Source organism: Grammomys surdaster, unplaced genomic scaffold (genome assembly GCF_004785775.1).
Source record: "Grammomys surdaster isolate TR1022 unplaced genomic scaffold, NIH_TR_1.0 126187, whole genome shotgun sequence".
In the NCBI taxonomy this organism is placed as follows: Eukaryota; Metazoa; Chordata; class Mammalia; order Rodentia; family Muridae; genus Grammomys; species Grammomys surdaster.
In genome coordinates, this window is record NW_021620993.1 from 7886403 (window position 1) to 7897906 (window position 11504).

Genomic DNA, 11504 nt, shown 5'->3' on the forward strand with positions numbered 1-11504 from the left:
CCACCAGATAATGCCTCGCATTACCCAGGTCGGGCCTCTGGGTTTGCCTGTGGTGCATTATATCTTGAGTGGGTTAATTGAGGTGGGAGATCTGCCCACTGTGAGCAGCACCATTCCCTAGGCTGGGGGGCCTGGACTGTTTTAAAAAGGAGAAACTGACCTGAATACACACATTAATCACTCTTGGATTTTTGACTGTGGGTTTGATGTAACCAATTACTTCAGGCTCCTACACTTGACTTTCCTGACAAGATGGACTGAAACTTCAAATACAAGTAAGCTCTTTCTTCCTTCAAAGTTGGTTTTGTTGTTGTGGGGAAGTAGGAACAGAAGACTAATTAAGGCAACTGTCAATTACAGTCTGAAAATATCAAATGGTTAATTCCAGAAATAAATTCCTGCGCTTTAAATCATGTGCCATTCTGAGTAGCAGTATGATATCACACCTGTCCTGCTTCTGCTTACCCAGGTCCTTAAGTATTTCTTTGTCCAACGTATCTTCACAGGATAGGCTAGCTACCCCATCAGTCCACACAGTAGGTATCTTAGTTACAGTTGTCAGATGTGGTGTCACCATGGTTGTGTGTAGGTTACTCTTATTTTACTTTGCCATACCCGCCAAACACAAGAAGAGTGAACTTTTCATTTTGGATATGCCGAGCAGAAGCTGTGAAGGGCTTGCTCTAAGTGTCAAGCTGAAAGCTCTGGCTGGCCTTAATAAGAAAGGCATTGAACACTGATGGCTAAGACCAAGACTTGTAAGAACAAGTCTGTGGCATTGTGAGAAAGAACGGCTAGTTCACCATTGTCCCTCAGACCGAAAAAGTTAAGGCCAAGGGTGTGATAGGGGTTGGGTTAAGATTGAAATCACGTGTAATGCACACATATTCAAAGAACATAGCCATCAGAGGGCTGTTTCCTCCATTGCTAGAGGTCTTTCGATGCCTCTGGCTGTTACAGTTGTTCCCAGCCACACCCTAGGCCAGTGCTGAAGACAGTGGTCTAGGAGCCGGGTCTGGTGAGGAAGAAAAAGCTGATCAGCTCTCGGGTGGAATGTCACTGGGGCCCCATGTGGAATGGTCACACTCAGCTGGAGCTTCAGACTTGGTGTGGCAGCGGGCAGTGGGCAGTGGTGAGGGGCAAGAAGAACTTTCCCCAGAAAGCAACATCAGTTATCCCAGATACAAAGATCAAAGATGAAGCCTCAGAGAGGTGAAGCTACTTGGAAGGCAACAGATCCCTCAGAGGGACAGAGACCTTGCAATGGGTTTCTACCAACTAGCTATCCAGTGATCCTCACTCCCAGTGACACAGTGGGGCCAGGAAAGACTAGCCTAGGGTCCTGCTGTGAGTAGAAAGGTGTAGTACTGAGACCCATGCTTTCTGTTGTGGGTCTCAGTGCTCCTGCTGGAAACTGGAGAGCCTTGGGAGCATCAATTCAGTGACTGGTGACAGACCAGCACCTGTCAAGCACAGATCAATTTAACTCCTGTCCTGTCCCCAGACCACCAGGCTTTGATGTGTGTGTGTGTGTGTGTGTGTGTGTGTGTGTGTGTGTAATAAGGAAAACAAGAGTCACCAAGAAGGCTCTCCCCTGAGCCAAAGCCTCTCTCCCACCCAGCCCAAGAGTGGAATCCAGAGATGGGCCGACTGCATAAGGGTGGGACAGACCCAGCTAGTGGCATCTGTGAGTCATAGAGAGGTGGGTGGCAGTGACTCAGCAAGGTCATCTATAAGGCCAGCCTGGTAGAGGCTGAGGCTAGGAAATCCTATGCCTGCCCGTGCTCCTTGGCATTCGTCACCTGCCTCTCTCCCACTCCGCCTCAGGCTACCCCCCATGTGCCCCGGCACAGGGGTTCCCTTATGAATTATGGCTAAGTGAGGAGGTAGTTCCTCTCTGGCTCCCAGCCTGAGCCTGCTCTATTGCTATCCTCAAAAGGAACCCATTTTCAGGTAGGTCTGCAACTGTGTTGGTGGGGGAAGGGGGTGACTAGCCACCTGAGATAATGACAGTCATTTGGGACTGGCCACCCCTTCCTTCCTTGCCGTTGGGCTCCTCATTCAACACTCTCTGCAGCTCCCCAAGGATCATTATAACCCTGAACATGATTAACTAGTGGTCAGAAAGGAGAGGGAGGAGCGAGAGGTGGCTCTGTTGGTAGGATGCTGCTTGCCTGGGATGCTTGAAGTCCCAGTACTGCATAACATACCAGCTGATTGTTGTGGCAAACATGCCTGTAATCCCAGTCCTCTGAGTCTGGGGCCAGCCTGGTATACAGAGTAAGTTTCAGGACAGCCAAAGTTACAGAGCTCAAAGTCACCCTCAGCTACATAGTAGCTTTGAAGCCAGCCTAGGCTACATGGAACCCTATTTAAAAAAATGAAAAAGGCTGACTACACTGGGGGAACAGTTAGGCTGACAGAATAGGGTTAGGTGCCAGGCCTTTGTGCCCAGGGTAGGTTATCTGTTTTAATAAGTATAAGGACTTAGCTGTCCACATTTAAGGCTGAGGGGGTGGGGTGGGGTGGACAAAGCTCCACTAGCCAGTTGGGGAGCTCTGGGCTAGCTTTAAAGTAGGGATCTTGCTCTAGGTTTCCTAGGGCCCTGGGCTAGCCTTGGGTACTTCCTTTGTGCCTGCTCCTCTGTCTGGCTGCCCTTGTGACTGGCCCCATGCACCTACAACTGTGAACTCAGCCCCTCATGAAGCAGCTCAGGCCTCCTTGAAAGGACAGTAGCAGGTCAAGGTCTTTCTCTTCCAGGTGAGGATGTAGCCAGAAGGGAGGAAGGTGTGGGGGAAAGGAACGGAGTGGGACAAAACAAACGAAGGTTCTAGTGGGTGCACTGGCACTGTGCTTATGGGACTGGGGCCTAAGAGAAGTGAGAGCAGTCTGGCAAGGACACAGAGTAAGGGGGACTTCATGCTGTACAACAGGAAGCCCTCCCTGACTTTGTCCTCAGAGCAGAGTGGAACTCCAGGACATGTGTTTTAGGAGGATCCCTCCAAAAGAATAGTGCCTGAGATAGGTGGTCCAGACCAGGGCCAGGCAGGGCAGGGAGGGGACCAGTACCACCATACTGAAGCTGGCCAATGGTAGCCTGGCCAGTGGAGGGGCATTGTAGAGAACAGTGCTAGGCTGGAGGCCAACATGGGGTCAGGGAGCTAGGGAGAACCATGTGGTAGCCAACCACTCCCTTGATGTTCCCTTGGCTGGAACCGCAAGGAATGACATGGGTGTCTCAAGAAAAAAAAAATACTTTATTGGGGATGGAAGACCCAAATCCAGGGGAGGGAGGCACCAGAGTGAGGCTGCAGTAGCCACCTGAAGTTGGCACAGACTACCCTGTCTTTAGGGGAGCCCAGCCATGAAGAATCCTGTTCTGGTGACACTCACAGTCTCCCCACCACCACCCAGGGAGGATTGTGCAAATGCCGGGCATTGTCTTCATCATAACACTTTGAGGTTTCCTAAGCTTGCCCAGCAATCTTCATCATAGTAGTTGACACTAATTCATCTGACAAGCACATGTGCCAGACTTAGACCCACCATCCAGTGGTAGGATTTGTTGTGAGAGGTGAGGCAGGCAGGGGCAGGAGGTGAGTCTCTCTGAAAGTCCCTGGTGTAGCCTCTCAGGCAGCCCTTCCAGGTCCCTTCTATCCCTGGCCTGCCAGACATAGCACCTTTCCACTTTCCTCATGGCCATTGTCCAAGGTTTGATTTAGGCCGGGGCTGTCCAGGGATAGCTCATGAGCTTCCCCCAGGTCTCAAAGACCTTTGCCAGGCCGGTCCCTGTTCCACAACCCCCGGCAGATAGCCCAGGAAGCCACCAACTCACAGTTGTGATAAAGAAACATTCCTGAAAGGGTCAGGGCAATGCCCAGGTAGCTGAGTGTGCTGAGGTGGCTGCCAAACAGGAGCCGGGACAGGACAAGGTTGCCCACGACCGTGAGGTTGCCCAGTACATGGACGGTGAGGGCAGATGTGAGTGCCAGCAAGGAGAAGCTGGCCAGGTTGTAGACCACAGACAAGAAGCAGCTGAGCAGGACACAGGCCCAGAGGCGAGAGTCGGTGGGAGGCAGCGGTGGGGCGGCACCAGCCTCCAGCACCAGGGCTGCGCCTGCCAGCAGGCAGAAACTGGGCAAAGAAGTGGCATACAGCAGAGTCACCGCGTCCAGCCTCTCTTCCTGCAGCAGAGCACCTGAAACCAGGATAGTGACTGTCATCAGCTAGTATAGACACAGCACCCACTGAGCCAGCCCTGTCCAGCCCCGTTCTCATGACCCAGCCTCCCAGAAGCTGGACCTGACTCTGAGCAGGGTTAGTGCCTCCTGCTCTGAAGTATGACTTGCAAGTAGTGGAGTCAGGCCACCCTGGCTTGTGACCTGTGTCCATTCCTCCCTTATTGAGTTGATTAAAATGTGAAATTTTACAAAGGTAGCATATACAAAAGCCTTAATATGGTGAATGCTCAGGAAATGTTAAGAACAAAGTCTTTGTAGCTCCAGTCAGGAAGCAGGGGCAGAGCAGCAGAGAGGCCAGTTCCACCACTGCCAGCTATAACAACGCAAGGCGAAGAAGCTGGGGAGGAAGGAAGGAGCGTGTATGGAGGAGGAGGGTGAGGGAGGAGGAAAACGGTTAAGAAAACCGTTTTGAGTCACAATGATGAGAGCAGTCATCATGCCATTCACTTACAACCACGGGGGTGACAAAGGACCAACAAGATGGTCATTGTTGGATCTTGGCAGTCATTCACTGTTTATGATGGAGAATCGAGGACTGTGTTTGTTTGCTTTTGTTTCTGAAACAAATTCTCATAGCCAAGGGTGGCCTTGAGCTCACCATGTAACTGAGGCTAGCCTTGAAATTCTTCATCCTCTTATTCTCCCACTGTGGTGTTACCCATCCCCAAGAGCTGGGATTGCAGGTGTGTACCAGTGTCTGGCTTGATAATCTGCATATTATCCTTTTTTTTTAAAAAACTACCAACAACAGTAGGGCTTGTCAAGAAGACCCAGAAGTACAAGAAAACCTTTTAGGTTTTCAAGGAAAGGGGACCGCAGCACAAGCATGGTTGTGTGTGCCTGCATCCATACCAGCTTCTATAGAGCTGACTGATTCACAAAAAGCAAGGCCAGCATCGAAGGCCAACACAGCCCGGATGAAATGTCCAGAGCCTTCTCTAAGTCAGTGGAGGAGAGTTAACTTGATACTGGTGCCCTCCCGGGCCCCTAGATTGCTGTTTCCTGACACACTTTCCAAGGAGCCCACAGTGCTTACTCACAGCCCATGCTTAGAACAGGAAATGGTATTTATTCCCCTCTCAGTTCATCTGGCTGTTTGGGCTTGGTTCTCCAGGCAACGGTCTCTCCAGCTCACGCATTTCTAACAGATAGTCGTAATGCCTCCTGCTCGTTCACTCCAAGTGTAGCACCCGAGGAGCTGTCCATGGCGTGGGCTTCCGGTTTCAGGTGGACTTCACTCTCAGGGATAGCCCCTGCACCTGTCCTGCATCCTGCCCAACCTCCCCCTCCCTGAAGCCCACAAAAGAGCAGTGATTCCTCTGGCAGAAGTGACTAACTCCCCAAATGTTAGCCTGTTGTCCTGACTCCTCGGTGACCCCACCCTTGCCAAATCCTTGTCATCCTCTACTTTTCCAGAGACATTTTGTTACATCCTTCTGGTGCTAGGGCCCATACTAAGAAAGCTCTCTATCACTGAGCTACACAGCCCCAGCTCCTCCAAAGTGGGGTTGGGGAGGCTGAGACAGCCTCTGTACATTAAAAAGTATTACACGTACGTATGATATGTGTATATGTATATTGCATGCATGGAATTTGCATGATGTATGTATTTGTTGACTATGAAGGTCACAGGGCAGCTTGCAGGAGCTGGCTCCCTCCTTCCACTGTGGGTTCTAAAGATCATACTTAGGTCATCTGTGCAGCAAATGCTTTCACACACTGAGCAATCTCACTAGCTCTGAGACAAGGGCTTTCCAAGTAGCTCATGCTGACCCAGGACACTCTAGATCCCAGGCTGGCCCACACTAGACATCTGGCCCTCCTGTCTCAGTTTCTAAAGTGCTGGGATTACAGGCATGTGCCACCATGCCAGGCTGAAAAAATATTCTATTTTTCTGCGTATAGACAGAATCTGACTTTGTAGCCCTAGCTGGCTTTGAACTCACCATTCTCCCAGGGTGCTAGGGTTGCAGGCATGCACCTCCACGCCTGCCTCAAAGGTACTTTCATGTCAGCTTCTGAACACACTTAGCCTCTGCCACACACACACAGCAGTGACCTCTTGGCCTGTCCCCACTTTGTCCCTTCCCTAGCTGCATGACAGTTGCCTCTCTGCCTCAGTCTCCTCGTGGACAGGGCAGGGAGAGCATGCACACTCAGTACACACTCAGCACTGAGGCGGACAGCATCCTCTGAATCTGATGACTGACAGGACCCTGCCACAGCCTGTGTCACATCCAAGGATGTCCTTTGCTGCTCCGTCACAAACCTTGTGGCTGTAGTGCCACAAGCCTTATCAAGCTTCCCCCCCACACACACACACACATACCTGTGCCCACCTTGCGCTCGATACAACTTCTGTCTTGCTAAGTACAGCATTCCACTCTCTGGGGGCTCAAAGGAAGTTCTCAAACACAGGTGGGTACAGATGACAACAGGCTCAGCAGGCTGGCATCTCGTTTCCTTGCCTCTCTGGGTCTTAAGGTGGCACTGGTCCATTCCATACATCCCCCTGCACCCGCAGCCGGCCCAAGCAGAAGAGGCTGTCTGTGGCTGCCTGAGCTCTTTCTGGACTCTTCCCCCTGCTCTCACACCACCTGCTTTCAGGGAGGGAGCAAGCCAGCACTGTACACTCCAGCCTGTCAAGAGCCCTTAGTAAAACAAACTTCCTCTTTATAAAGATCCATTCCAAATCCTGGCTCCAGCCACTCTCCTCATGTCTGCTAGGCTCCCATTTTTGAAAGGAACCTCCAGCTTTCTAAGTGCTCTTTACCAATCTGACGTCAACCAATCACAACCATCCTTTATAGACACCATTTGAATTTCTTCCCTACCCCGGGCCCCAGGCCAGGTGCTGAGGACACAGAGATGAGCCAGCACACATTTGGTCGGTAGCAGATGGTTGATCAATAGGAACCGAATGGCCCACCGTTGGCGAAGTGGCAACGGTGCACCCAAGGCATTCAGTGTGAGAAGCTGAGTCTTGAGAGAGAGGAAGAGAGCCACCAGATGACAAGAGGTGGCTGCCAGTCACATGCTACTTGGAAAATGCCTGAGCACCCTAATGCTTGGCTGGCCACAGCCCCTCCTACAGACAGGAGCTGCCCAGAGCCCAGTATGAGGAGTACTTGGCTCTGGCAGGTGCAATGTGGGGCTGGAAGCCGGGCCTTCTCTGCCTGGTGTCCCTGCCCAGAAAGGCCTTACAGAGTCAGGTTTCCCTGAGGCACCTCAAGGGCCAACTCAGGCCTCAGCTCATGTAACCTGAGGGCTAAAATAGAACTGTGTTTTCACCCTGCTCATGGCCTGGGAAGATAGTGACAAGACCTTTGGGTCCCAGACAGAAGATGCCAGGCAGGGCTAAGGCCTCACTTTGCCGTTCCTCACTGCGGGCTGGACCAACCATCGCTCAGCAGCCCTGGGGACACCTTACTTTCTAACTCCTACCTCTTCCTTGGGTTAAAGTGGAGGGAGGGTAGAGCTATGACTCAAATGCCCCTCAACTGCTCAGACAGGAAGTCAGCCTTCACCCCTGGCATGCTGGGGCTGGGTGGGGAAGGATACCTAACTTCTGCCCTGAGTCCTGCCGATGCCCACTCACGAGAGAGCCAGCACCCAGTCACACAGATCAGACTTGGAGTCCTTGGGAGCCTTGTGACCCTGGACCAATCATAAACCTCTTTGGCAGCACTCGGGAGGCTGAGTCAGGAGGATCACAAGTTTGAGGCTAGCCTGAGCTTCACAGCAGGACAGCCTTTCCTCCCCTGCCCCTCCCCCAGTAAAACACTCTCTTATTCTTTCTATCATCTGTGACATGAAGATTGGAAATTGCCATGACAACCGATGACCAGCACCCAGAACCAGGTTTGTCACACTGTAGCTCCTGGTAAACTCTTCTCCGGCTCTGATAAACCCCTGTGTTCCCAACCAGCTCAAGGTCTTTCTGCTTTTCCTTTTCTTCCCTAGTTTATACTCCCTGGCCTTCTGGGTTCATAATCCTAGGACACACAGCTCAGATAGCACAGAGTCTGAATGCCATGCTCAAATCGTGCCTCTGCTGCTCACTGGCACAAGGCCCAGGCTCTGCACGTCTGTCAAGTGGGGATAATAAAGTGCTTGCTTCAACGGGAGGCAGTAGGATGGAGTGGAACAAAAGGATTCTCGAGTTATAGAAACATTTCACCAACAACTGTTATTAACTATGCCTCTAAGGCTTTAAGTTTGAGGCCTGAACTCACTGAATAGTCTCTGAGCCTTGTCTGTAAAAAGAAGATCACTACCACCCGCCCCCTTCACAAGAACATAACGGCCCCACTTCCTCAGATGGAGGCCCAAGCACTCACTCTGTTGAACAGACTTGAAGCCTCGGAGACAGGTGGCCACCAGCAAGAAGCCACAACCAGCTGGAGGAGCCCGGAGCTCTCCAGCCAGACTGCATGCAGCCCCTAGGCAGAGCGGGCCCATGGCAGCAAACTGCAGGGGATGGTGTCTTCGGCCGAGCAGCAACGCAGACAAGGCCAGTGTGAACAGTGGTGTGGTGGTGGTGGCCAGTTGTGCTAGGTCCAAGGGGACAGTGCTCAGGCCCACGTTGCCGCATGCCATGGAGGTACCGAAAGTGAGGCTGAGCAACAGCACTCTGCGGTGGATGCTGTGGGGTATGGGTCGCTGAGCCCCCCAGTGACATGCCAGGGCAGCCGCCAGCATGTGCAGTGCCGACAGTAGCAGGGGCCGTCCAAAGCCATGCACTGTGAAAATCCACTTGTTGAGGCTTGACATGCTGGCTCCTGCCAGCAGCCACACCAGTGCTGCTACAACCACTCTCACTGGAGCAGGCTGCCCAAGGACCTGAGGGCTATCCGGAGGCCACTTGGGGCGGCCATGCTCCTGGGCACTTCCAGCCACAGCTACTGCTTCGGCTGAGGTCATCCTGCCTTCATGGTGCTCCAGTGGGCAGCGGCACATCCGAACCAGTGGGGCTGGGGCAGGAGGCAGGCTTTCCAGGGACTCGCTGAGCCAGGTCCTGATTCCTCAGTAAGGAGAGGGCACCGTTTCAGGTGCTAGACCCTGAGCCAGCCGATAATTCTGGTTCCGTCAGGGAAGAAGGTCGTGGCTGCTGAGATGCTGGACTGGCTGGTGCCCACCCAGGCCTCGTAAGCTCCGGGCACTTCCCACACCAGGGGAAGTCTTCTCTCTCCTCCGCGCCCGGAGCTCACGCGATGCTTTTACACGGAATTCGCTTGTCTTTTTCCATCTTTGGTCCCCAGACTGTCAGGATGAGGACACTGACTGATCCCCACCTTCTGCGTGTTTGGTGCTCAGGCAGTGACCAGGCCAGGCAGAGTCGATAGTGTTCCGAGCTTGGGAACGGAGGTCGCAGCCGCCGCCCCCCTCCTCCAGCCCCCGTTCGCCTCTTACAGTGCGAGGAATGGACGACGATAGGCCGGCGGACTCGAAACCGCGAGCTCGGACTGGCTGCAGCTGCTCAGGCTGCTCTAGCTGCCTCTCGACTCCCGCGGTGGATCTGGCAGCTTCGGGCGCGGGGCTCCAGTCCCTCCCAAGCGCGCCCGCGCGGCTCAGCGCTCCCGGCCCCGCCCTCCCCGCCGCTACCGAAGCTGAGTTCCACCCGGAAAGTTGGGCTCAGCCGGGGCCCCACCCACAAGGACCAGCCCGGGAGCCCGGGGAACGTCTAGCCACTCCCACAGCCTTTGCGCCTCCCGGCTTGGCTTGCGCAGCTGCGGCGGAGAGTCCCTTAGTGGAGAGTGTGGGCTGTACCAGCCATCAACGGGAATCCAGATGATCTCCAACGCCAAGAAGAGCCTTCCTTAAAGACCAGTATCCAGTGCTGGAAACCCTGGAGCACCCTGCAGAGCCGCCCCAAAGCTGTCTGTCGTCGAGAAGCAGGGCGTTGAAGTGAGACATAACACATCACCTGATCCCAGACCACAACACGTCTCCTTGAGATCTTGGAATTCAACGGAGCTAGACCACGTGGTCCCTTAAGGCTGCCTCATCTTGTTTCCCCTCCATTAGCCTCCTCCAGATCTTTTCTCCCCCTCTCAGGCCAGGGCGGCGCCCCCTCTGGGGCAGCAGAAGGGGAAATGAATCACCAAAGCTAACCACAGCTTCGGAAAGCAGGGTACCGCGGGCCGGCATCCATCCCGAGCTAGCCAGCTTTGTGTACTGCTCCCTGGGCACTCCGAGGTGACTCACAGCTGGATTTTATGGGGCCCACCCGGCAGAATCCTGGATAGTTCTCGGGTTTCCCATCCGAAAAATAGATGTTCTCTGAATTCAGATTAGGTTAAGCAGATGAACCCCAGGGGCTGGTTCCAAGCCCAACTTGCTCCGCGTGAGCAAGAATCAAGGTCCATCCTGGACTAGCCTCTTTCCGGTAATTGGATTTCTGGGGAAGCTCCCGCCCACCTGGACAGGCCTCACCCCGCTCCGTTGTCAAACAAGTCCTGAATGACAACCTGCCTAGAGAAACAAGATAGCAAAGCGAGACTGTGTAGCTCGGCCCTCAGCGCCCTCTGGTGGTCGTGACCCCGCACGGCTGCAAGCGTTTCAAATCCCTTCACAATGAAATTCAGGTGAAAATAAGCCAGTCCCACCGGAGATCTAAATCAGATCCGTGTCCCAGATGAACCAGAAATCTACATTGTCACACTTGCTTCCAATGAGTCTGATGCCTGCGGGAGCCCGTCGATCGCTGCTGAGTAACCCAAGTTGAAGGGCAGAGAGTGTAGATGGGAGACTTCCAGGGAGAGGACAAAAATCTGGGGCATTTAGATAGTTTTTCTAAGAAGAGTTATGGGAGGGAAACTGAATCAGCCTCCCCCCCTTCCATCCACACGCACACACTCTTTTTTTTAAAAGAGGAATCTGGGCTTTCAGTGAGCTATATTCCTCTGGGATTTTTAATCCATTATCCACTAAGCTTCTTTTTCCTTTTTCTTTTTTCTTTCTTTCTTTCTTTTTTCTTTTTCTTTTTTTTTGGTTTTTCGAGACAAGGTTTCTCTGTGTAGCCCTGGCTGTCCTGGAACTCACTCTGTAGACCAGGCTGGCCTCGAACTCAGAAATCCGCCTGCTTCTGCCTCCCAAGTGCTGGGATTAAAGGCGTGCACCACCACCGCCCAGCTATCCACTAAGCTTCTTTCAGTTAAAAAGTATTTCTTCCAATTTAGATTTTTTTGTTTATTATTAGTGGTGTGTATGCTATAATTGTAAGCACGAGCCGCTGCCCACTTCTGTGCCCGTTTAACGAAA

The 11504-nt window shown here is 52.9% G+C and overlaps 1 protein-coding gene across 2 annotated transcripts; it reads right to left on the reverse strand.

Annotated features, from left to right (window-relative positions):
• Positions 1-3238: 3238 nt before the first annotated feature.
• Positions 3239-10705, reverse strand: Slc35e4 (solute carrier family 35 member E4). Of its 2 annotated transcripts, none has more exons than XM_028758225.1 (2): positions 8582-10705; positions 3239-4198 (listed from the first exon to the last, which is right to left on the reverse strand). In XM_028758225.1, exons 1-2 carry the CDS (start codon positions 9198-9200, stop codon positions 3765-3767), a joined length of 1053 nt encoding a protein of 350 aa, XP_028614058.1. In that variant the 5' UTR covers positions 9201-10705; the 3' UTR covers positions 3239-3764. The 2 variants fall into 2 exon arrangements, with proteins under 2 accessions (XP_028614058.1, XP_028614059.1); XM_028758226.1 differs by having other exon boundaries at positions 3239-4216; positions 8582-9200.
• Between the last annotated feature and the right edge of the window lie 799 nt (positions 10706-11504).